The following is a 25,532-nucleotide window of genomic DNA, read 5'->3' on the forward strand; positions in this document are numbered from 1 at the left end:
GAGTGCTGGGGTGATAGGTGTGCTCTACTCCCAGGTTCAGTGTTTTCCCTTCTCTTATTCCTTTACTTTTTTCCTTTCTTCATATTCTTGGTTTCTTTTTTTTTTTTTTTTAGGTGTGTGTGTGTGTGTGTGTGTGTGTGTGTGTGTGTGTGTTCATGTGTGGGTGTATACATGTCATGTTACCCATGTGGAAGTCAGAGGACAACCTCTGGTGTCAGTTCTATATTTCTTTGAGACAGACAGGTGCCTGAAGAGACCAGAGGGCAATGGATGTACTGGAATTGGAGTCTCAGGCAGTTGTGAGCATCTTGATGTGGTTGCTGAGAACTGTCCTTGAATCCTCTGGAAGAACAGTTAGTGCTCTTAATCTCTAAGCTATTTCTCCAGCTCCCACTCCCTTTTAATGGTAGTTTCTGGAAGGAGGGCTAAATGGACTAAATAACTGGCAGAGTGAAGTCTCTGGTGGCAAAACAGTACACCCTCTGCACCTGGAGGGGTGGCTGTAGATCCATAGGCATCTGTACCATAACAGTCTTCTTGCCTTGAATTCCTGAGTGTTGTGATTACAGGTGTGAGGGACCAAGGCCAATTTCCATGACTTTTTTGGCTCAGCTGTTCTGGTTCATGCTAGATATTGTATTGTAGAATATTATTTTAAGATGTGTTGCATTCATTTATGCTGTGGAACATTTGTTTAGTAATACAAAGATGCGTTGCATTTTTTTGTTTGTTTGTTTTTTCGAGACAGGGTCTCTCTGTGTAGCTTTGCGCCTCTCCTGGAACTCACTTGGTAAACCAGGCTGGCCTCAAACTCACAGAGATCAACCTGGCTCTGCCTCCCGAGTGCTGGGGTTAAAGGCGTGCGCCACCACTGCCCGGCTTGTTGCATTCTTTTATGTTGCATTTGTTTAACTCTGTGAAGCTGTGTTACTTTGCTTGTCTAAAACAGGTGATGGTCTAATAAAGAGCTGAACATCCAATAGCAAGGCAAGAGAAAGGATAGGTGGGTCTGGCAGGCAGAGAGAAAAATAGAAGGAGAAATCTGGGAGGAAGAGAAGAAAGAGCAAGAGAATAAGGAGAGGAAGATGCTAGGGGCCAGCCACCCAGTCAGCCACGGAGTAAGAGTGAAAGCAAGTTATATAGAAGTAAGAAAAGGAAAAGACCCAGAAGCAAAAGGTAGATGGGATAATTTAAGAAAAGCTGGCAAGAAACAAGCCAAACTAAGGCCAGGCATTTACAAGAAAGAATTAAGACTCCTTGTGTGTGATTATTTGGGAGCTGGGGGGCAGGTCCCCCAAAAGAGCCAAAGAGCAAAAGTAACAAAACACTATTGCTCATTAACTCTTTTCCTCTTGTTTCTGCAGTTAGGGATATAACCCGGAGTGTGCACAAGCTAAACATGAATTTTACCACTGACCTATAGCTGAGGCATCTTTTGAAAGTCCTAGTAACTCTTGCCCCTCTCCCTCCCTACCCCTCTTCTTCTTCCTGTGCCTTCTTTCACGCTCTCTCCATTGTCTTCCTTTCTCTATTTCTTTTTGTGAAGGGGGGTGGTTTCGAGACAGGATTTCTTTTCTTTGTGAAACAGCTCTGGCTGTCCTGGAACTCACTCTGTAGACCATGGTGACCTTGAAACTACAGAAATTGACCTGCCTCTGCCTCCCAAGTGCCGGAATTAAAGGCGAGCCCACCACCTCGATTTCTTTTCTATTGCTGTCTTTGTGTTCTGGTTTTTCGAGACTCTGTGTAGCTTAATCTAGCCTTGAACTCATATCAATCCTCCTGCCTCATTTTCCTAAGTGCTGAGATTCCAGGTGACAGGTAGCAGCCCTGGCTCAGGGCTCCATCTCCTTCTCACCTGCCTCTTTAGTCCCCACATCCTGTTTTTTGTCACAGTGTTCCTGTAACTGGGCCTCGGCAAACGCCAGCTGCTATCCTTCTATTCATTTTCTGGTGTGTTACACGTTCTTGTTCCTTTGGAGTTTGTAACAACTCTCCATTGTTATCCTGTTGGGCTAGAATCTTGCCTCCCTCACTCATGGGGCTGGTGCATGAGACCTTGTGCTGAGCTGGGATAGGTGGTGCCCACAGGTAAGAGGGTTTCTGAAATCCAGAAAAAGAGATCGGGGAAAAAAGGGTTGAGTTTTCTAAATACTGTGAGAGAAACAAAGGTGTGAAAACCATGGTTGCTGTAAGATGCCAGGAGACCATTGAGCACCTCATAGAGTGACAACAAAGCAAAAGAGCCACCAGGCTGGCACAGCCAATTATGGAGAGGGGGGTACTGTCTAGTGTATACTGGGTTCCTGAATGAGCATTCTGTAGGCACTGGAGTTCACAATTCAGAGGAGACTGCTAGGAGGGAACTGGGTGTGGTCGGAGTGGACTTTATTCGCTGAAAGCCGAATGCAAGACCTCTAACCAATGGCCCTTCATGTTAAGGTGGAGAAAGACATTGTGTGTCTAATCATGGTAACTGGAACTACAGCTGGACTGAACACTCAGGGTGCTTTTGTGGAGAGGAAGACATAAACCTGACAAAAACATGCTCATTTTTCTTAATGTGATGATGTCTGTTTTTTTCCTTCCTCTCTCTCTCTCTCTCTCTCTCTCTCTCTCTCTCTCTCTCTCTCTCTCTCCACATAAATCAGTGGCATCCATCTTCCTGCACCCATTTTGGGAGTAACTGCATCGACAGGCATGCATCACTCCAGGAAGACAAATAGCTTTTGAGAAGGTCCTAAAAGGTCTTGCTGTGTCCCCTCAAAGCAGCCTTCCAGCATCTGTTCTTGTTGCTGCATTAAGGGATACTGATGTTCTGGATGAGGGTTTTGCATTCATACATTGGTGAGGTGATTTTTTTTTTTTTTTTTTTTTTTTTTTTTTTTAGATACCTCTGGTGATTCTGTTCTATTGTCCCATTATCCCAATCCAGTTCAAAGGCATGGCTTTTGTTTTACAAGAAAAAGATGCTCTCTTTATCTGTACTCTGTCTCTCTCTGAGTTTGTGTGTGTGTGTACTATTGTTACTCACCACCCTTTTATGAATGAATCCAAATGATTGTAGTTCTAGAAGTGGGCATTTGGGAAAGCCATGCAGCTCCACACTCTCATAGCCTGCTCTCTCTCAATCTCTCTGTCTCTCTCTCTGTCTCTCTCTCTCTCTGTCTCTCTCTGTCTCTCTCTCTCTCTCTCTCTCTCTCTCTCTCTCTCTCTCTCTCTCTCTCTCTCGGTTTTTTGAGACAGGGTTTCTCTGTAGCTTTGGAGCCTGTCCTGGACTAGCTCTGTAGACCAGGCTGGCCTCGAACTCACAGAGATCTGCCTGGCTCTGCCTCCCGAGTGGTGGGATTACAGGCATGTGCCACCACTGCCCAGCAACAGCCTGCTCTATTATAGCTAGGGGTTGTGAGCAGTCCAGATTTCTTGGTGGTGAAAAGGATAGAGGCAGGTTCTGAAAAGAAGGTTAACAAAAAGCATGGCAGTGCTGAAGGTAAATCAACCTCTCACTTTAGTCTAGAATCAGCCAAAGGAAACTCATATAACATACCACCTAATAGGACAAAATCTAGGGTTCTCTTGCTAGCCCAAGATTCTTCCACTCCATAACTTTCTTCAGAGAAAGATAAGCTTTGAAATATTTTATTTGATCTTACAAATCCTGTCCTACAGGGAGGAGAAGGAAGTGTGTGTGTGTGTGTGTGTGTGTGTGTGTGTGTGTCTGTGTGTGTCTGTGTGTGTCTGTGTCTGTGTCTGTATGTCTGTGTATATTTCTGGGCGTCAAACCCAGGTCTTTTTCATACTAGCCAAGAACTTCCCTGCTGAGTGACTTCACCAGCCCTTCCTAAACATTCATTTTGATCCAAGGTTTCTCGAGTCTGAGACCTGCTTCCTTCCTGTCTTGAGCCTCCTGAGTAGCTGGGATTGCAGGCATGCCACACTGGTCTTTGTGAGGAAAAGGTTCCTAAAGTACTGCTCTGAGCTCTTAGGACACAGGCTTCTGGCTTTTCTTTTCCTTGATGTTACTCAAAGACTGTTGATATTCACATTCAGAGTGGACTTCTGCAGCAGTGCCCATCATGTCCAAAAAAGTACTTTGTTTTGTAAGGAAATAGTGGTGAGATTTTTCTTAGGGGTGAGTTGCGAGACATTTCAATTCAAATTTCTAATGTTGATGATAACATGGGAGCCTGAGATTGAGATCAGCCTTTTCTGCATTTAGACATGTATTGCTTTTGTGATTAATTTACCCGACAAAAAGAATGATGCGGGTGGTTTTCTTGATACTGTCCTCACGGAATCCCACTCTGCAGTGTTCTTCATTGATGAGTCGGATGCACTTTGTGCTTGTCCATCAGTGTCTGCCTTGACTCCCCCATTGTAAGTCTTTGTAAGCCCAGAGACATCTCTAGTGTTATATAAAATATAAATGATTCCTGGTAAGTGGAAAGGAATTTTGACTGTCATTTTAATTTAATAACTTATTTACCCACATTTAAAGTATAAATACAGATGTGGCTACATTAAGGCCTTATTAATATGAAATTTATTTATGTATTCACTTGAGACATGTCTCTAGAACTTGAGGTAGCATGTGGATTGTAAAAATGTGTCACTCAAACTGTAGCTAGCCAGAATTTTATGGCTTTAGGTTCCCCAGTAGTCTGGATATCAAAATGTATTTTGCACTCTTAAGATGTCTAGAAATTAGAGGGATGAAAATAGACTTACTTATATACTCTTGGGTATATGTATTTTCTTTTTCAAAAAAAGGTTAATTACAGCCAGGCAGTGGTGGCGCACACCTTTAATCCCAGCACTCCACTCGGAAGGCAGAGCTAGGCGGATCTCTGTGAGTTCGAGGCCAGCCTGGTCTACAGAGCAAGATCCAGGACAGCCACCAAAACTACACAGAGAAACCCTATCTCGAAAAAACCAAAAAAGACAAGAATAAAGGTTAATTACATAAATTTTTTTTTAAATGTGTGTGTGTGTGTGTGTGTGTGTGTATGTTCATACCTCCGTGTGGGCATGTGCGTGCAAGTCCTGGTCCTGGTGTCTGGGGTGGCGGGTCAGAGGACAACTTGCAGAGGTAGCTTTTTTCCTTCCACCCTGTGGGTCTCAAGGATTAAACTCAGGTAGTCATGCTTGGAAGCAAGCTCCTTACCATCTACAGCCATCTTTCCAGCCCCCCAAAGCAAGTTGTTTTTTTTTTTTTTTTTTGTAAACAGAATGTAAGCATCTGTCTTCAGGGAGTGTTCAGAGAGCAATTAATTAATTAGGGCACCTTCTCTGAATTACCTTATTAATTAAAGTAAGGTCATGGACTTCCATGGAAAATTATATTATGCAAAGTATTAACTGGGCCAGAGACTCTATTAAGAGTTGATGGATATGGGACTTGAATATGGCTGGATGATCAAGCACTGGCTGGCTTTCACTGGGACATGAGTTTGATCCCCAGGCATGGGAATGTGTTTGTGCAAAACTGAAATCACCTCAGAGTTTATGGATTTGATCTCTTACATGGATGCCATGCCAAACCAAAGAGCAATCTCCATAGAAAATACCAGCTTTCAGGTTCTCCTAAAGAGGCTTTAGCTAAATCAGTGCACAGGTTGCCCTCACTTGCCTTTGAAAACTACTGCCTGTAGGGAGGCTGCTTCCTGGAGCTTCATGTTGCTTCTTTGTTTGTTTGTGAAGAGCTTACTGCATTGCCAGGCGGGCCTCAAGAACCCACTGCCTCAGAGTTCTGTTTTGTTGTGCATGTCCCTTGAATGGCTCTGGAGGACTTTAGCCATCTGTTTGTCCATCTGGTTCCCATGATGCTCTAGTAATTTGAGGGTTCCTCCTGTAGCTCTCCAATTCTTTCCCTCCCTATCTTCTACTGTGCATGACTGTGATTATGACTTATACCAGCATTAATTCTTTTACTCAGTAAATACTGGTAATAAACAGGCACTGTTGAATTATCGGCACTTTCTCCTTTTCAAGGCTGAGTCTATTTTATTTCAAGTTAGACTCTCATGTACCTAAAGCTGGCCTTAATTTCAGTATTTAGTAGAGGAGGACCTTGAACTCTTGATCCTCCTGTGTGTACCTCCCAAATCCTGGCATTCTAGGCATACACTGCAATAATTGGTTAAGGCATTTTAAAAATAATGTACTTATTTATTTTATGTGGTTGTGTATTCATGCCCCAGAGTAGCGGTCAGAGGACAACTTGTGGGTAGTTACCTCTTACCATGTGGGTTCCCACTCTTGTGGCCAGACTTAGTCCTGAGCCTTCTCTCTTGTCTCAAGGTTCTTCTGTTTCCGACTAGTATATTCAAAAGTACTGGGAATCTTTGTTCCAAGCTGACTTCTTGGAGCATTTCCACACTCTTTAGGTTGCCTTAAAGCCCACCTCCCTGCTTTTCTTTTTATTGACTACCTCTGTCTGAAGTTAAGAACTTGTACATGTTTTGATCATTTATATATTTTATAGTTCTTATGAGCATTTTGTACTTCTTATAGATCAAGATTATCAATCCATTACTGTCACATACCAAACAATATTTTTCTCTGTTTGCTGTTTATTTTTACTTGTTTGTGATACCTTTATTAGTAAATGACATATTTGGTTTGATCTTTAAAAAAAAAAAAAACCTGTTAGATCTCCTTATTCTACTTAATAAATGTCTTTAAATAAGTACATATATATATATGTATATATATGTGCATATACATGTTGTTCTTAAAATTTATATTCATGTGTCTGTGTGTCTGTGCATATCTGTGTATGTGTCTTGGCATGGAGCATGTGTGGAGTTTGTGGGGCAAGTTATAGGAGTTGGTTCTCTTCTTCTACGGTGTGGGCCCTGAGGATCAAGTGCAGGTCATCACTGTTGGTGGCAAGCACCTTTCCTTGAGTCATTTTTCTGACCCATGTAATGGTTTCCTGAAGCAATCTCACTCTGTAGCCAGGGTGACCTCATATTCACCATGTAGCCCAGGCTGGTTTGTACTCATGACAAACCTCCTGTCTGACTCCTGGGTGCTAGGATTATAGGCAGATCTGGCTGCTATGTTTTTTGTTTTTTTTTTTTTAATCTGTATTACAATTTTTATTCATAAGGTAGTGTGTGATTTTTGTGTGTAACAGTTCTGCCTTACCCATGGGGCATGTGTTCCCAGGATCTTAGTGGACACCTGTTAGTAGTTATAATCAAGCTACATTCATTGCACTGTATTTCTTCTTTACATTTACACCTAAGGTAGTTTAACTCAGAAATTATGTGTGGCTAAATGGTAGAAATAACTAATGGTAAAATTATTGTAACAATAGGACAGAAGTTATGTGACCGGTGTCTCAACATATCTTAGACTCTGTTCTTCTTGGGATGCTATGAGATGGCACAAATGTTTGCAATGAGTTAGTGAGGGGCATGGATTGGCATCATGTGGAAGACTGAAGTTACTAAGAGGTTAAGCAGTCAGCCTGAAAATCAATAAGGCTACTAAGTGACCCATGGGCAGTTAGCATATACAGCCTGGATATGCTGCTCAAAGGAGTGATTCAGATCTGGGTAGAGCAGGATGGGACACACCTGGAGGCTGCCAGATGTCATTGCCCTCCTATTTATAAAGCCATACAATTTAAAAGCCTATGGCTGGTTTATTCATTGAACTTTCTGTGGTAACTGAAAGCATGGAGGGTGAGATGGGGTGTAATGGAGGCTGCTGTGAGATTGACTTACAAATTGTGATCTAATAGTATATAGGAAATTTTACAACTTACTGTAAAAATGTGTTTTTTATTTTCTTTTTTTCCCACTCCCCCTTTCTTCCTCCTTCCTTTCCATTTGGGTGTTTTGAGACAGTTTCATGTAGTAGCCCAGGCTGGCCTTGAGGTTACTATGTAGCTAAGGATGAACTTGATCTTTGACTCTTCCACTGACACCTCCTGACTGCTAAGACTATAGGCATGTGCCCTGGAAAGAACTCTTGAAATATAATCATGTGTGCGTGTAAGTTCCTCTATGTGACAGTATGCATATGTGAGGGTACCATCAGAGGCTGGCAGTGGGGTCAGAGACCCTGGAACTGGAGTGACTAGTGCTTGTGTTCTACCTGGTGTGGCTTCTGGGGCCTGAACTCAGGTCTTCCGAAAGAGCAGCAGGCACCCTGCCACTAAGCCATAATGCAAGAAGTCTTTTGTTGTTGTTGTTGTTGTTGTTTTAAATATTTCTTTCATTTTTGAGCTAAAGTTGCTAGCGTTGACCTTGTGAACCCCTTGTTCAAGTGCTGGGTTGACTGGGATGTTCCAGTATACCTGGCAAAAAGTCATCTTTATTACATACTGGATTTTAGGTACTATATATTGATTTCTCAACTTACTTTTTTTCCTGTTTAGTTAAATTGTTTTATTTGGTTTTTTTTTTTGCTATCCAACTCTATACTAACAGCAGATTATTGAAATTGTAATTTTATCATGAATTTAATAAAAATTAAGCTGAATTTATAATAATTTACTTTAAAAGTTTTCCTTAATATTTTAATTTATATTTCAAATCAACTTTTTTTGAGATAGGTTGTTATGTGGCACAGACTGGCCTTGAACTCATAATTAGCTGAGCATGACCTTGAGTTCCTCCTGACTATCCTCTCTCTATTCTAGCTCCGGTGCTGGGGTTCTAGGTATGTGCCACTATGCCCAGCTCAAATTAACTTTCAAAGCATCTGCAACTTCCAGAAAAAAAATTTGCTTGGCATTTTGTTGGGAAATATGTTAACTATAAATATTATAGTGTATACAGGACAGGGATAGAAGGCATAGCTTGATAGTGTTATTTATTTATTTACTTTTAGATGGTTTAATGTAGCAAACTATTTTCAGGTTGATTATTATGTTTAGATGCTGAGTGTTCTACGCTGGAAATGAAAGCCCCTCAGGAGCCTCTGGAAATCTGTTTAATTGTACAAGGATTAAAAGTTGATTTTGCCAGTCACACTTTGGAACTCTTGTTCCAGATGTGAAGGATTTGGGCAGAGATGAGTGGAAGAGGGGAGAACAGGGCAGTGCCTAAGTAGATTCTAAAGGTCATGTCTGTTGTGGACTGAGGAAGGATCCTATGGTAGCAGAAGTGGAATTGATGGGATATTGGCATGAGTTGGACCCAGGAGGATGATAGAGTCATGAAGTCATTGGATGGCTGTGGCTTGGAGCTTAGTTGGCTGGTTGGAAACTAGTACAAAGCCCAGAAGTGAAATATCTGAAGAGGCAGCAGATTCCCAAAGGAGGCATTGGGTTTGGTTCTGAATTAGCCTGTCAGTGGCTGTCTAGATAGATATGTTAAAGCAAATAATGAGATTATGGGGTCAGGCCTTTTGGATAGTCTGTCCTTGGCAGAACTTGTCACTGGAGGTGTGAACATCCGTGTCAGGGGAAAAGCCAGTTGAGAAGGCAAAAAGAGGCAGATCCCAGTTCACTGTACTCCTGCTGGGGGAAATGCGTAAGAAGTGGGCAACAGGTCAAAGGAGGCAGGACATGAAGATGGATACTGAAGACAGCTGGAGAATTCACAAGAAAATGACTTCAAATGATTTCACTGAGAGAAGCTCAAATCTATGGGATCAACATAAATATTTAGATGATAGTTTGACAACATGACTACCTAGCAAGCCCACATAAGCCCATTTGAGGCCTTTGGCCAGGTAACAGTACCAGGATTTTGCTTTCTCTTCGGAGCAAATCTGGAATCCAGTAAACAAAAAGCAGTTGAATAGCTCTGTAGTAGTCACGTCCCTCTTTTACCAGTGGTACATTTTGCTTGGTTGATATTATAGCATGTGGTGTCTAGTGCTGAATAAGGCCATCATGTCTTTCATCTTCCAACAGCCCTCAAGGCACCTTCCTGCTCTATTAAAGTACTCAGCAGGAAAGTTTCCTGGCCAGTTTGAGATTGAGTTCTCTATGTCCTGCAACCAACATATGTGTTGTTTTCAGGAGTAGGGTCTTCCCATGCAGTTAATGGTGGGCAGCCAAAAGAAGTGAGTGGCAATAGATGGAGCATCTCAAAAAAAAACTAAGAAGAGAAACATCAGCAGTTACTGGGTGTCATAAGTCGAGAGGACCTACAGGAAAATACAGAATATTCTACCCAAACAACAAAGAATACACATTCTTCTCAAGAGCCCATGGAGCTTCTTCCAAAACTGGTCACTTATTAGGACACAAACCAAGTCCCAACAGATGAAGAAAGGTTGAAACAAACAAACTTCCAGTACACTCTGTTTACAGTGGAATAGAGATATAAAGCAGCAGAAGTAGCGTTATCGAAAGTATATAAGTTCATGGGACTAAACAGGACACCGTCGAGTGATAATAACTCATTGCAGAAATCAAGAAGGCAATAAAAATCCTACAATCAAAATGAAAGCATAGCTTACCAAGTTCTCTAAGGTTTTTGTTTTGGGGTTTGTTTTGGTGGTTGGCTTTCTGTGGTGCTGGGGACGCGTGCTAGCAAGTGTTCTGCCACCGAAGCTACGCCCAGCTTTTGGTATTTGGAGATAGGGTCTCTCTCCCTATGTAACTCGGGCTGATCTTGAGCTTGAGATCCTCTAACCTGTGCCTCCATACTTCAGGAAGTACAAGTGTGAATCATCAGGCTTAGCTGAATCTGTCTTTTGAGTCCAGTGATCTGGAAGGAATAATAGTGGCTGAAACCAATGAATTATAAGCAATACAAATTAGAGAGGTTTTTCAACAGCTGTTCTTTTGTTTTTCTCTTATTAAAGAAACTAAAAAGGAATAACAAATACCACTGCTTTGGTCTCCCTTTATGTTGGTATTACTAGAGATCTGTTTATTTCTGTTTTCAGTGGATATTTGAGTGCCTATGTGCATCACATGTAAGCCTATTGGCCCTAGAGGACAGAAGAAGGTGTCAGAATCACTCAGTCAGCGGTGTTCACTAACTGTCTGATGTGGAGCTGAGAACCAAATCTGGGCCCTTTGCAAGAGCAGCCATTGTTTTTAACTACTTAGCCACCTCTCCAGCCCTCAAATCTGGATTTTTAAATGGGAAAATTCTTATTCACCTTTATGGCCCAAAACCTTGTGATAAATTTTGGGATTGAATTGATTATGATGTGTGATTCATAATGTAACATGTGCCTTGGCTTGCAGCACTTTACAGTCTGATGGGAGGCAACTAATTATATAGTTATTGTTAGTTGTTATGCAGCACTGTGTTATTCATTAAGCAGCACTGTTTACTGTGGGAGAAAAGCCTCGGGGCACAGCAAAACCCACTATAAGAGTTTATTAGGGGAAGAGGAACAGGAATGGTTGTGGTCAGACATGATAGGGCACCTTCAATCATTGCCCAAGGCCAAGCCTAGGAAGTCAGCCAGAGGGTAGTCTTCATTTGATGCCCCCATGCCACGAGGTGCACAGGGACAGTCACCTGACCAATGTCCCTCTTGGTGGCACTTCAGACAAGGCCCAGTTGGTGGCCTGTGTGGGGTAGGGCATGCCCCAGCCCAGTGGCCTTCTCTATCACATTTAAAACGGGCATCTGGAGGCTTTCAGGAAGCCGTTTGGATAGCTAGTGCCAGCATTTGGCAGTTCTGTTCATGGGCTTTTTCATCTCTCCATGGTACACCTTAAAGGCCAGCCACCCCTAAGAATTCTGCCTGTGGGAGGGGCCCCCTCTACAGAGCTTCAGTTTAGTCCTAGAGAAGCTCTGGGAGTCTTCAGACAGATCTCATTCCTTATCTTGAATTACGTTTTTCAGTTTTAGTGTTGGGGGAGCCATCAAGGACACCTTCTTTGTTTGGTGGGTTTGACCTGATCTGTGTTCTCCAGGCAGAGAGAAAAGCCTGGAAGCCAGAAAAATTTGCAAGTCATTAAACCAATGAGGTGTGAGGTGAGATAAAGAGAAGAGAGCAGAGATAAAATCTAGCTTCCCTGCAGGTCATTTAGAGGGTTTTGGATTGTGTTCTCAGAGTGAAAGGAAACTATTGTTAACATTCCAAGCAGAGAAGTAACCAGAGCCTATAATTAGGATATAAAGCACTTGTGAGTGTGTGTGTGTGTGTGTGTGTGTGTGTGTGTGTGTGTGATTTACCCTGGAATTCCCACCTTAGCTGGGATGACTGGGGGATGGGTAGTCAGAGGACACCATAGAGTTGGTATGTCTCCACCTTTACATGAGTTCTGGGATCCACCTCAGGTAATGAGGCTCCTGCAGCAAATGCCTTTACCTGATAACTCATCTTGCCAGCCCTGGTTTGAATGGTTTTTTTGTCTGTTTAATCTTTTACTATACTGAGAATCAGGCCTTATTGAGGTAAGTGCCTAGGCAGATGCTTTACAACCGAGTGTCTCCCTGTGCTGCTCTGGCTGGCTTTGAGTTCCAGGCTCCAGCGATCCTCCAGTTTTAGTTTCCTCGTTAGCTGGAACTACAGCTGTGCACCTGCGCTTGGGCTGCATTGTTTAAGTGAATGCTAAAGTGCAGGAACAGTTCAAATGAACGCGAGAGGGACTGAGGCTGCCCTGTCATCCTGACTACAGAAGATGCTGTGGCCAGAGAGCACTGGCCGCACAGACACAGACTTCACAGGGACAGCGTAGTTTATTCTGGCATCAAAGGGGGGTTATCATGGCCCAGAACATGAGTCAGTTTGTCCCAAATAACATATTCTAATGTGGCAAATGTTTCATGAAGATTTTATAGTTATAGAACAAAAGAAAGTCTAAAGTCATGTTTCAGATTTATTGGTAGAGATGATGGGAAGTTGAGTTACAGCAAAGAGGAAAAATCTCTGCTCTGGGTTTCAGATGCCAGCTGATTATATTATTACCTTGTCCTGTTACAGTTGTTCACTCAAGGTTTCAGGTGATATGTCACAAGGATATTAGGTCAGAAACAGGTGCAAACTAAGATAGCTGAAGCTAATTTGGCTCCAAATTTGTAACATGCCAACTCCCACATCATTCATCTTTGAGGAATCATTAACTAGGTATGCCTCCCACCACCCACCCACCTAGTAACTTCAGTCCACACAAGTTCAAGGCTAGCCTCATCACTGCAGAATACAAGCTCCCCTCTAACATTCAACCCCCAACCCCATCTCAGCCTCTGAATGCTGGGATGATAGGCATGAGCTATCACACCAGTCTCTTCTGACATTTCTTATTCTTTTCTCATCTCCATGTCTACCCATGATACAGAAACTAGCTGGCCATTTGGCAGCCAAAAAACTTGTGTTCCCATTGCTTGTAAGGTGAAGCTTATTAATGTTATTTCTCTCCTTGGGTACATTCAGTTAAATCTAAGAAATATTCAGTTAAGATCCCACACTGTCCACCTTCTAGTTTTCTGCTTTGACTTGCTAACTACTCTCTGGTGTCTGTGACTGACTCAACTGGGGGCCTAAGCTGCCATGTTTGCAGAGGCTCTCAGGCTTTTGTTGTACATTTCTTTAGCAAATAAGCTACTGGAGCAAAAATTATCTGTGCTTAAAGAATATAAAGATTGGATCCCTACATAATATTTTCCACATTCTAGAATGATCTAATGCCTCTTTGTCCAAGTAGTTACTTTCTGTAAATTGGAGGATTTGAGTTTTCTAATTAAAATGCTTTTAGTTCAGTTTTGTTTTGTGTTTGAGACAGAATTTTGTTTTGTGACCTGGCTGTCCATGGATTTACAATGCATCAGCCTCTTCCTTTGTTTCCCAAGTGCTGATATTACAGGCATGTGCCATCCTACCTGGCTAAGTATTTTATCATAGCCATTTAGTCAAAGATTGCTGATTTCCTAGACTAGGAGTCTTTACTTCTTATTCTGAAAGAGGAGACACCCCCTCCCTCTTTGTCTGTCTTAAACAGGATGGTGAAGTGTGAAACAGATGGAGAGGAACCCAAGTCAACAGAAGTGGGATAGTCAGGCCTCCACCCTCTAGATACCCACTTCCATAGCTTCTAGGAACCACATCCAAGAAATGATTACAAGAAGATCCAAGAGCTGCTGGAATGAAGGTATAGTTCTTGATGAAAGGAGGTGTTTCACAAGATGTGTACTGCCTGGAATCTACCAGAAGTGCCAAGACCAATGGCTCTTCTCTTCATGAATCCTCTAAGATATTGTTCTAGCTAGAAGTACGATTTGGCTCTTATGCTTCCTCTGTTCTTGATCTGCAGACCATCTCTGTCTCAAAATGAGAAAATTGTAGTAGACTCTTTCCAATAGCACGTCTTTCTTCCTTTGATGAGTGTGTGCTCTCAGGTCCTCTCCTCCCCATTTTTTTCCATTCTTTGTTCTGATCTGTATAACCATGGATTAGTCACAAACCTGTGGCTGTTTGGGCACAGCCTAGCTTTGCTTTCTGCATCTGTCCATTCAATAGCCTGTATCAGATGCTTCTACTCCATACACTCTTATAAATGCCAAGGAAGTTGGAATTTAAATCATACAAAAATCTGTGCTCATGAAATTGGCATTCAGAAATGGGATTAAAAGTGTCCAATAAAGCTAGACAACTGCTGTACAATAAGGGGCTAGAGACAGCATTCAGTTGATAGAGTGTCTGTCTTGCATTCAGGAAATCTGGGTTCAAGCTCCAGAACTGAATAAAACCTGGTGTGGTGGCACTCACCTGTGATCCCAGTACATAGGGAGTGAAGGTAATGTGATCATAAGTCCAAGGTCATCGTTGGCTACATAGTGAGGTCTAGGCTATCATGAGTAATGTGAGACCCTGTCTTGAAGAAGAGAAACTCTTGTTGTCTCAAATGGAGATGTCCCAATCCTCTTTTATTTATTTATTTTTTTGAAGTTAGTTTTAGTAAGTAGCTCTAGTAGATATGAATTCCTTGGTTTCTGCCTGGCTTTCCTCTTCACCAGATTTCATGTCTATTCAAAGAACAGATATACCCTGACTCTTATCTGATTCTGGACCAGCTGTTGCCACTCCATTCCTGGGTTGTGGTGTTGGCTTTGTTGTCCTGACCATAGTTACCCTGGTGTTGACTAATGGACTTGCACTCAAGATGTCTATTCTCATGCTTGCTGCTCAGAGTTTATGGCTTAGTGGATTTCATCTTAGCTTTCAGGTTTCAAATGGATGCTTATTCCTGCAGTAGCTGTCAGATAAAGCAGTGTGCATTGATTTTATGACTGAATAACCACGGGGTGGTTGGGCCCAGGCTAAAGGCCCAGTGATCCCAGCCTGGCCCCTGTGTCACTTCCAGAGCTATTTTCTTAGGAAGTCTTGTTCTTTGTGAGGATGAACGAGGTAGCTTTCAAGATGGCAGTCATAAACCCTCTGCAGCCACAGCTGTTGAACATGTGACATGACCGGTGTGGTCAGAAGGACATTTTAAGTTGGATTGCATTTTACTTAAAATTTGAATCGTCATCAGAGCCATTGGCTCTGGCTACTGCACTGGAACATGCAGTTCCTAATGTGTCAGTAGCCCGAGATGTAACATGAACGAATGCATTCCTGTGTTTTCAAGTCATCAATGAAGTCTCATTTGTCCTGAGATAGCATGAACTGGGAGGCCTGGACTTAGCTTCCATTAGGTGAGTCTTCCACATCTCCATCTTCGGTGTCTGTCCCTCTGTTTCTTTCTGTCTTCAAACATTTTTTTAAAAAGATTTATTTTATGATGATGAGTGCTCTTTCTGCATGTATACCTTTATTCCAGAACAGGGCATTAGATTCCACTATAGATGGTTGTGCACCACTGTGTGGTTGTTGGGAATTGAACCTGGGTCCTCTGGATGACCAGCCAGTGCTCTTCACCACTGAGCCATTTCTCCAGCCCCTCTTGGTTTCTTTGTAATGGAAAGATCTGTAGTTCCCTTTCACTGGAAACACAGAAGTGAGATAATGCATGTCACCACACTGTTGTGGACCTACCCTTACAGACTTTTGCTTGTGTATTGTTGACAAATTCAGTAGAAACTGGCCCCCATTTGGAGGGGACAGTCCAGTTTAGCAGGGGCTGCTGGGCAGCAGGAGCTTGGGGTAGCTGGTCACATGCCACCCACAGTCAGGAAACAGTGAGATGGATGTGTGTGCCCAACTCATTTTCTCCTTTTTATTCAGCCCAGGACCCCAGCCCATTTAGGGTATTTAGGTATTTAGGGTATGTTTTCCCACGTTATCCCAATCTAGAAAATCCCTCAACCGTGCCCCGAGATTTGTCACCCCTGTGATTCTATAGTCTAAAATGACAGTTTTCACCATCACAGCTCATTTTCAGTTTTAAGAATAAAATATGTTCATTTAGGACAGAGAAATAGTGGATCTCATAAATGAAGCGTGACCCTAATTAGTCTTAATAAAAACCAGGAGTCAGATATCAAGGGGGAAAGATGAAAGATGAGAGAAGCAGAGCAGCAGCCACTAGAAACTTCTTATGAATCCTCAGACTGAGAGCCTCACTTGCTTTGTATTCCTGTCTCCATCTCTGTGGTGCTGGGACTAAAGGTGTGCGCCACCACCGCCCAGCTCTGTTTCTCTTTTAGACTCACTCTGTTTCAGTCTTTTGTAGCCCAGGGTGGCCTTGAATTCCTGTTTCCTCCTCCCAGGTACTGGGATTAAGGGTGTGTGCCACTACTGCCTGGCCTCTATGGATATCTAGTGGCTATCTCCACCCTCTGATCTCCAGGCAAGCTTTATTTATCAGAACACAAGCAAAATATCACACAACACATAACACTGGTCCCCACTCTCCTTGTTTCTCGTGTGTGTGTGTGTGTGTGTGTGTGTGTGTGTGTGTGTGTGTGTGACAATACTTACACTACTAGTCGAAAGGGAGGTTTGGAGCCTGTGTGTGTTCCATATGTCTAGAAACTGAATTATGAGACATGAAGGCACTATCTAGCAGCAGGCATCCTGGTCCCCTGGCTCTTACAACCTTTTAACCCTCTTCAGTGATTTTCCCTGATTCTTAGAGGGACAGTAATACAGAGAGGAATGAGGGCTAAATAACACCAGGGATGTTTGAAAAAGCTGAGAGGAAGGCCACATTACTTTATAAGCTTATTTAAACACATACACACATATTTATGTATTTAAATATATATGTCAACAAATATAATTAAATATATATTTAAATTGAGTTACACCAAATGGGGTGATAATGCCTCCCCTCAGGAGCCAGAGACTAACAAAACCAAAGGGTCAGGCATAGGAAATTTCCCTACAAGTTGTTGCTTGAAGAGGCCAGGAGATTTCCAAAACAATAATAGGCTAAGAGTGTAAAGGGCAGACTCTGCTACTGAAAACATGCATACTTCAGACAATCAATCTAGAACTGACCTGGACATCTTCTGCCTGAGGGCTAACTCTCATAGAATCAAATGGTGCTGTGCTAGCTGCCAAGGGAGAAAAGCCATCAGCATTCCTACCCAGCTGTAAAATCTAGAGCCACAACATTGACCAGCCAGACCAACAGGATATCTTCATTTGAGCAATAGTAGTGTCCACTGTCTAATTAGGCTTAAGGAACACTCAGTAGGAGGGAATTCATGCCTGGTACTGTAAACCTAGCTAACTACCTGTTGCTGGAGAGGTCATGGTCCCCAGAGGAGGACCTACTACTGTCCTTTTCCTAAACCAGTGTAATTTCTAAATCCTCCTACCCACAGACAAGCACAGCTCTCACACACCATCAAACAAGCTTCCTTTTGCAGAAGATAAAGACCATCACAAAAGTTCATGACTGGCCAGAATGCAGAGAAGTAACCACAGGGTCCTCAGTCATGAGTGATATGTGGAGTTCTACTATTTTATTTTATTTTGAGAGATGATCTCACGTGTCATAGGCTGGGTTTGAGCTCTTATGAGACTGAGGAGGGCCTTGAACTTCTGAGCCTCCAGTGTCCTCTGGAGTGCTGGGCTTCCCAGGTGTGCATCCCCACACCCAGTTTGTCCAGTGGCACAGCCTATTTAACTGGACCAAGTCCCTCCCCCAGCCCTCTACTCCTTCCCTTTCCTCCCTCCTTTCCCAACTACCCCAGTTCCCCTATTCCTTCTTCTCCCCCCTCTTTCCCACCTTCCCTATCTTCCTCCTCCTGCTGTGTCTCCTCATCATCATCTTTTCTGTTTGTTTTGAGATAGGAGTTCATGAACTTGTGTTCTTTCTTCCCCCACCTTCCCTACACCAGGCCTGATTTTTCACAGAATTGGATCAAACCCAGGACTGTATGTATGCTAGGCAAGCACTCTGCCATCTGTAATACCAGCACCTGAGAGCCTGAGGCAGAAGGATCAACAGGAGCTTGAGACCAGCCAGCCAGAGCTACCTAATGGACACACACACACACACACACACACACACACACACACACACACAAACGCATGCACACATTCACACCTTGACTATCAAAGAAAATTTCAGTGGATATTTCGAGGGAGAATTGCACCTTGGAATAATTACGTTATAACTAGATCACTGCTGGGAATGTTATGAGGATTGAAAATGTATCTGAAAAAAGGCAGTAGATAATCATTTTAAGTGTTCATGGGAGAACAATGGATATTCTGGAGGAACTAGAATGCATGTGAATGGAGAAATAGTTGTGGTTCCTTGTCAGATGTACGTCCTCTGGATGATGTCTCTGTGCTGGTGAAAGAAACCACAGAATATTGCAGTCATTGAAGACCCTGGAGCAGTGCAGCCCGAAAGGATCAGAGCTACAGTTAAGGCTGGTAGACTCTGGTGGTGCTAGCGCACAGCCCCCACCCCCACTGCAGGATCCTTGTTTAGGAGGGAGGGTGTGTCCCCAGAGCCTCTTCTACATTCCTCCTTTGGAACTAGATCTCAACACCCCGCTCTGTAGGGCATGGTTGATAAGAGAGTTAGTGTAAAACAAGGGGTAACTGCTCTTAGGAACTGTGGGGAAAGGGTAGATACTTGAGGGAAGGCAGGTGACCCCAGCCAGGAATGAGTCATTTGAAGTTGGAGCTCTGATGTGTTTGTGACTGGGCTAAAGCAAAGGAATATCTGTATTTATCATGGAAATTGTGGAATGCTCCTTAAGGTAATTGCTTTTTGTTTGTTTGTTCTTCTTTGAGACAGTCTCAGGTAACTCAGGCTGGCCTTGAACTGCTGACCCTGTTCCCTCTTCCTTCTAAGAGCTGGGATTACAGTGGTAGACCACCATGCCCAGCAAAGTATTAGTATTTATTTTATTTTAATTTGTTAGGGGTGTGTGTGTGTGTGTGTGTGTGTGTGTGTGTGTGTGTGTAGGAGAGAAGCGGAGACCAACTCTTATTGCAGCCCAGTCTAGCCTTGAATTTATCATTCTCCTGCTTCAGGCTTCTAAATGCCAGAACTACAGGCAAATATCATTTTGTCCAGTTCTATGAGGTCATCAGGTCAGAGAAAAGGTAAGTCCATTCATGTTTCAGAAATGCTCATGATACCAGTTTTCTTAGTTTATTCATGTTGCTAATACAAGATGCCGTAGAGTGGGTAATTTATAGAATGGGAATCTGTTTCTCACAGGGCTGGGACATGGACGTGCTGGCTCTGTCTGCACTTGCCCTGTGGTGCTTGTTGCTGGGCTTGTCTGTCCTCACAGGGTGAACCAAGAAGACTGCAGTTCTTTTTTCAACCTCCCTTGATGTCATTTTTGCTCTTTCTTTATATTTACAGGATAGAATGGAACCCGGGCATTTGTGTGCACTGGGCACATATCTACCACTTAACTATATACTCCATTCATTTTTGCCCATTTGTTTTTAGTATTTTGAGAGATGATCTCCTTAAATTGTCTAGGCTGACCACAATTCGTAAATGCTTTTGTCTCAGCCTCCTTGTTGACTGGGATCACAGCCGCCGAGCCTACTCTTCAGCTTTTTCCTAACGAACTAATGCCATGTTGTGTTGGAAGGCAGAGGCTTCATCATCTGAACATTTCCTAAAGCCCCCCCCCCCCACACCTCTTAATGCACCATCACTAGCAACACATGAAATTTAAGCTGTGTGGAGATACATGCCTGTAATCTCAATATCTCAAAGCTGAGGCAGGAGGATTACCTTGAGTTTGAAGCCAGCCTGAGATACATAGTGAAACTTGTCTCCAAAACAAATGAAATAAAACAAAATAAAACCTCAAATGAGTTTTGGTGACATTTAGACATGGTACATATATAAACAAGAGGAGAAATGTACTCACACTTGTGTAGAAGTACAGGAAACAAATGACAAACTTGAACTTAGTTCCAGATCTTCATAGTCTTGCTATGTTATGTATATCCTCCAATTTAGGATATGTCCTTTAATATCTAAGATGTAATCTTTGTCCTGGGATGGTGACGTGTGGGTGCTAAACAACAGCAGCGACCTGTGCTGGTATTCATGTGATCTCGGACATCATACAGCGCGCTGTGCTCCCCAGCTGTGCTGTTTGGTGGGCAGGCTAGGAGTACTAGAGGCTCCCCTCCCATCCCCTCTCTGCTTTCTTGTCATTGGTTTTGTTTTAGAGATTATGTAGCTCTGGCTAGCATGTAACTCACAGTGCTCTTCCTACCTCTGCCTCCAGGCTGCTAGGATTACAGGTGTGCAATGCTAGGCTTGGCTTTAAATGTATTTCTGAGCAGGCACAATGGTGCACACTTCGAATCCCAGCATGGGTCCTCTAGGCAGAGATGGGAGGATCAAGAGGAAAGAGCATCTCCAGTTGCTTAGTGGGTTGGAGGTAGGCCTGAACTACAAGAAACCCTGTGGTAAAAAACAAACACAAACTGCGTTTTTTGAAACTACATACGTATGTATGTATGTATGTATGTATGTATGTATGTATGTATGTATTTGTGTGTGTGTGTGTGTGTGTGTGTGTGTGTGTGTGTGTGTGTGTGTCTGCAAATGCCATGGCACTTGTGGAGGTCAGAGGACAGTTTACAGAAGTCATTCTCTCATTCCATCATCATATGATGACTCAGGGATCCAGCTCAGGCCACCAGGCTTGGTGGCAAGCACTTTTACCCACTGAGCCGTCTTATGGGCCTCACAGACGTGTTTCCAACTTAATGATATTTTCACTTTGCAGTGAGCTATTGAAGCATCATCTCAATAGAAATCCCAGAGCATCTGTCCCTGGTTTCATTCTGTCCCTATGTGCTATTGATGGTGGATGTGGCACTAAGGCTGATTTTCTTTGCACTGTCTCTACAGGAAACAGATTTAGAGAGGGAATGTGATCATTCTTCTTATAAGATGAGTTGTGTGTGTTTATTTTGTTTTGTTTTGTTTTTTAAGGCAGGGTCTTCCTATAGTTCTTATGTACTTGATATGAATTTTTATGAACTTGATATATAGACCAGGCTGGCCTAACTCAGAGATTCCCCTGCCTCTGCCTCTCAAGTTCTAGAATTAGAGGTGCGTACCACCACATCCAGCCTATCCCATGGTTGTTAAATACACACCTAAGGGAGAATTCAGAACAGGAAGTTGTCCATCCAGTGGCTGCCATTTCCACTGGCTGGTGTGTGAAGTAGATAAATATTTTCTCAGGTAGGCAGACTGATGAATGTGGAAGAGGAGCAAGGGTATGTGCTGTGGCTGGTGTGTGGGCAGGTTAAGGAAGACCAAGCGGATGTGTATGAGCTCTAATGGGCACTGAAGAACATGCAGGTAAGGGCAGGCCATTCTGTGTGAGAGAAGCAACAAAGAAAGACGCAAACAAATACAAATCCTCCACTGAACCCAGGAGTAGCACTGGCTGTCTCCTGTATTGTCGGATCTCGGACTTGATGGACTTGTAGATCTGCATATGAAAGTACAGGAGGATATTAGTGTCCAGTATGAGTAGGGACCTGCTAGGGTTCTAAACACATCATATCATTTTATTTCGTATCACATCTCTAAGAGGAACACGGAATAGTGTTCCCATTTTTATTGTGCAGACTTAAGGGTCAGGATAATTAATTAACTTAAGGGAGCACTTACCACTAATGGTCAAAAGAACCAACTTCACATTGATCCTCTCCAGCATGGCATATAAACAAGGCTGATGCAACATACCTTTCTTTCATACCTTTAAAACACACGTGGAACTATTTGAACTAAGTTTAAGTGAGACAAGTGTCAAGCCAGATTATGTTATATCTTTTTATATTAAAAAAAGAAAGGAAGGAAGGAAATGGAAAACATCGCCTCTAGAGGGCCCTGGCAATGGGTTCAATACTGAAATGGTATCAGTCATACATTTGTATATGCCATCATTTTTTCCATACTCCACCATCTTTGGTACATATGTGCTGGGTGGTTGCCCAGTGGGAAGAATGTTATTGCCCACGGCAGACTGTCTTGTCTAGAAGCTGTGTGAATCATTATGGGAGAGACAGAGTCCACTCTTGTTTATTTTACCTGCGTTCCAGACCTGAGCAGTTTTCTTTTCAGTCTTCTCTTTGGTTTCTCACCCCCTCCCATTCTCTCCTCCCCTCCTTGGGACATCTTGTGACACTCTTTCAATAAGTAACACAGATTGCCCTCCAGCAAATAAAAACCAGAAGGGATATACCAGGAAAATGTAATCTTCATTCACTTACAAAAATTACACACAATACTACGGTATAGTAGGCTCATGTTGCTTTAACCATATCCTGTAATTTGGAATGGGGTGAGATGCTTCTCTAGTTAAGTCATTGCTCTTGCGCTGTTTGCTGTAAGGGTTTCAAGAATATATATTTCAAAAACATTAAAAAAAAAAATCCCAAACAAATGCAGCAGAGCTCTGCATACTTGAAACATATTGTCTAAATTTATCTCAAATCTCTGTGTTCCAGAATGTTTCTGTGTGCATGGGTTAGGCCTGGCCAGTGGTTTCTTCATCTATCTCTACCCTGGGTGGATTGTGTGGAGCAGAACAGAATGACTTACATATGGTCCCACTTTGTTGTAGTTTGTAGGGCCTCTGGGTTGGAACTATTTGATCAGAGAAGCCAACCATCACAGAAATTTGGCTAATGTCAAAATCTTAAATATATACATATACATATATATCTGGTCAGAACGAATCTATTCCTGTTTGAACTAGTGGTGCTCTACCATTTATTGATTGGTAGTTCTTGTTCCTAAAATATTGATGACATTAAAAAAAAATAGAGAGCCCTCCTACCTGTGTGGCTAATGATATTCTGGATAGGCATTATGTTACATGTGTGGTTCAAGGCTGCTGTTGAAAGCGTTTCCCAGTTAAAGCTATGAGTATATCTATCATCTCTCTGGAAATGGACAGAGTGTGCTTTATGGTGTATCTCCTTTTTTCTTGGTATAAGTACTTAAAAGGACATAGGACTAATGTGCGCCATCTTAGGTTAGCTATTGTCATCTGAGGTGGTGACTGTGGCCTGGGCTAAAGGGGCCTACATAACTTATGGATAAGCAAAACTTCCAAGGGCATCTCTCCCTTTGGGGCCTTTTTCCTTGTGTTTTGTTCTTTTCCTGTTTCGTCTTTTTCCTTCTATTGCTTCTTCCCCCATGCCTCCCATTTCCCCTCCCCCCTCTGCTCTTCCTTTCTCTGTCTGTGAAACCACGTGCTCCGAGTCTGTGTATCTGGCCTGCCTTCTCTCTTAGATCCCCGTGAGTGTTAGCCGAATGAAAGCCAGATGGACCAGCAGTTCCCACTGTTATCTCCCAGCCGACTCTGGCAAGCCTCCTTCTTCCCCCCTTTCTTGGCATGACAGAAGTATTTGCCTTTATTTAGGGAGGATGTCTTCGCTGCTGTGCCTCCTCCCTCAGCTGCAGTATGAGCGGAGAGCTATTTACTCTCCTCTTGCTGAGGTTGGTTGAGGAGAGTAGACTGTGGGTTCCTTTGAAGCCTGCCTACCTTGTTGATTTTTCTAAAATAGGTGCTTACAATGCTGGCTGTGAAGTACTCTGGGGCAGCAGCAGGATGAAGACATGGTTTTGTTGTTGTTGTTGTTGTTTTCCACAGTGATGTAAAGTCAAATTGTGCATGTGTTCCCGCCGTCATTTCCCTCAGGACACTTCTGACCTGGGGTTAGTCAGGGTTATTAAGCCAGGGCTAGAGAGGAAGAAACAGGGCCTGACGTGGAGGACTCCATTATGAGGCAGAATGTACATATTACGTTGATGTTGATTTTTCTTTTTTTTACATCATTCCTAATATGGTATCAACATTAGTTCAACTTTTAAAATGTTTGATTATATTGCACCCCCCACATCTTATGAAAATGCTTCTTTATTTTTATTTTTATTTTTATTTTTATTTTATTTTTTTTGAGTCAGGGTCTTACTAAGTAACCCTCAGGAGTTTAGACTTCTTTCTGTAGACCAGGATGGCTTCAGCTTTAAAGCAATCCTCCTGCTTCTGCTTTTCCACTGCTGGGATTTCTGGTGTGTGCCACTATACTTGGGTAGGAAATTGCTTTGTTTGAGATATGATCTTAGGTATTTCAAGCTGTCCTTGAACTCCTGATCATCTTGCCTTCACCTCCCCAGTGCAGGGTTTAATCGCATGCATGTGCCATGAAATCTGCCATGGCACGTTGCCGTGAAGAAAGTTGAACAAGGTTTGGGATTTAATAGCAATAATTTGGAGGTTTAAGTTTTCATTTAATAATTGACTTTAAAAATATTTATTTATGTGTATGTGTTACGTGTGTGCATAAGCCCTAGGATGTCAGAAAAGGGCATTGGATCCCTTGGAACTGGAGTTACATGGAGTGAGCCACCATGTAAGCCCTCTAACCACTGAACCATCTTTCCAGCTTTCTTAATATTTGACTTTTGTTTTGTTTTGTTTTTTTTCGAGACAGGGTTTCTCTGTGTAGCTTTGTGCCTTTCCTGGAACTCACTCTGTAGCCCAGGCTGGCCTCGAACTCTCAGAGATCCACCTGCCCCTGCCTCCCGAGTGCTGAGATTAAAGGCGTGCACTACTACCGCCCAGCTTAATTTACTTTAATTTGACTTTTAAGTACATTTTAGAATTACTTGTTATAATTTTTATAATAGTTTAAAAACACTGCTCTGAATAGTATACAATTTTACTTTGTTTAAAAAAAGTAAAATAGTGTAAAATTTTGTGACTAAAGTTGTAGAAATACCTCATAGATATTTTTGGAGTGTTGTTCATGTGTTTGTATAAAATTGGATGCAAAGAAACAAACAAGAAACTATTTCATTTTTTAACGAGAAAACTATTGCCTTGAAAATTGTATTACACTCAGAAATAGATGGAAATGTCAAGGGAAAAATACACTCAGAAGCCCCACATTTGCACTGCCATCTATCACTAGGAGGCTGAAGCTGGAGGACGGTGTAGGTTTGGCTGGCCTACATAGTGAGTTTCCAGGTCAGCCTAGACTGCAGAGTGAACCCTGTCTCCAAACACCAAGGATACGTGGGAGAAAACGACTCGGGCTTATAGATGGTCATCATTGGCTAAGTCAGGGGTTTGCCCCTGGCCCTCCTTCAGCTTCTATCAGTTTTGACTTTGGGACTTTCGAATTCCAATATTATTCATTAGAGTGTTGGTCTCATGCCTGTAACAGGTTAGGCC

At 42.6% G+C, this 25,532-nt stretch overlaps 1 protein-coding gene across 8 annotated transcripts in view; it reads left to right on the forward strand.

Annotated features, from left to right (window-relative positions):
* Window positions 1–25,532, forward strand: part of Runx1t1 (RUNX1 partner transcriptional co-repressor 1) — a 150,644-nt gene that overhangs the window by 63,800 nt on the left and 61,312 nt on the right. Inside the window, exon 1 of one of the 8 annotated variants that reach the window (XM_036178170.1) lies at window positions 13,888–14,026. The exons of the other annotated variants lie outside the window; for them this stretch is intronic. Within the exon in view, the coding sequence (XP_036034063.1) occupies window positions 13,990–14,026 (37 nt within the window). The 5' untranslated portion in view covers window positions 13,888–13,989. Of the gene's footprint in view, window positions 1–13,887; window positions 14,027–25,532 lie in introns of those variants that run through there. 8 annotated transcript variants of the gene reach the window in all.

The sequence above is a fragment of the Onychomys torridus genome, chromosome 2 (genome assembly GCF_903995425.1).
Source record: "Onychomys torridus chromosome 2, mOncTor1.1, whole genome shotgun sequence".
NCBI lineage: Eukaryota > Metazoa > Chordata > Mammalia > Rodentia > Cricetidae > Onychomys > Onychomys torridus.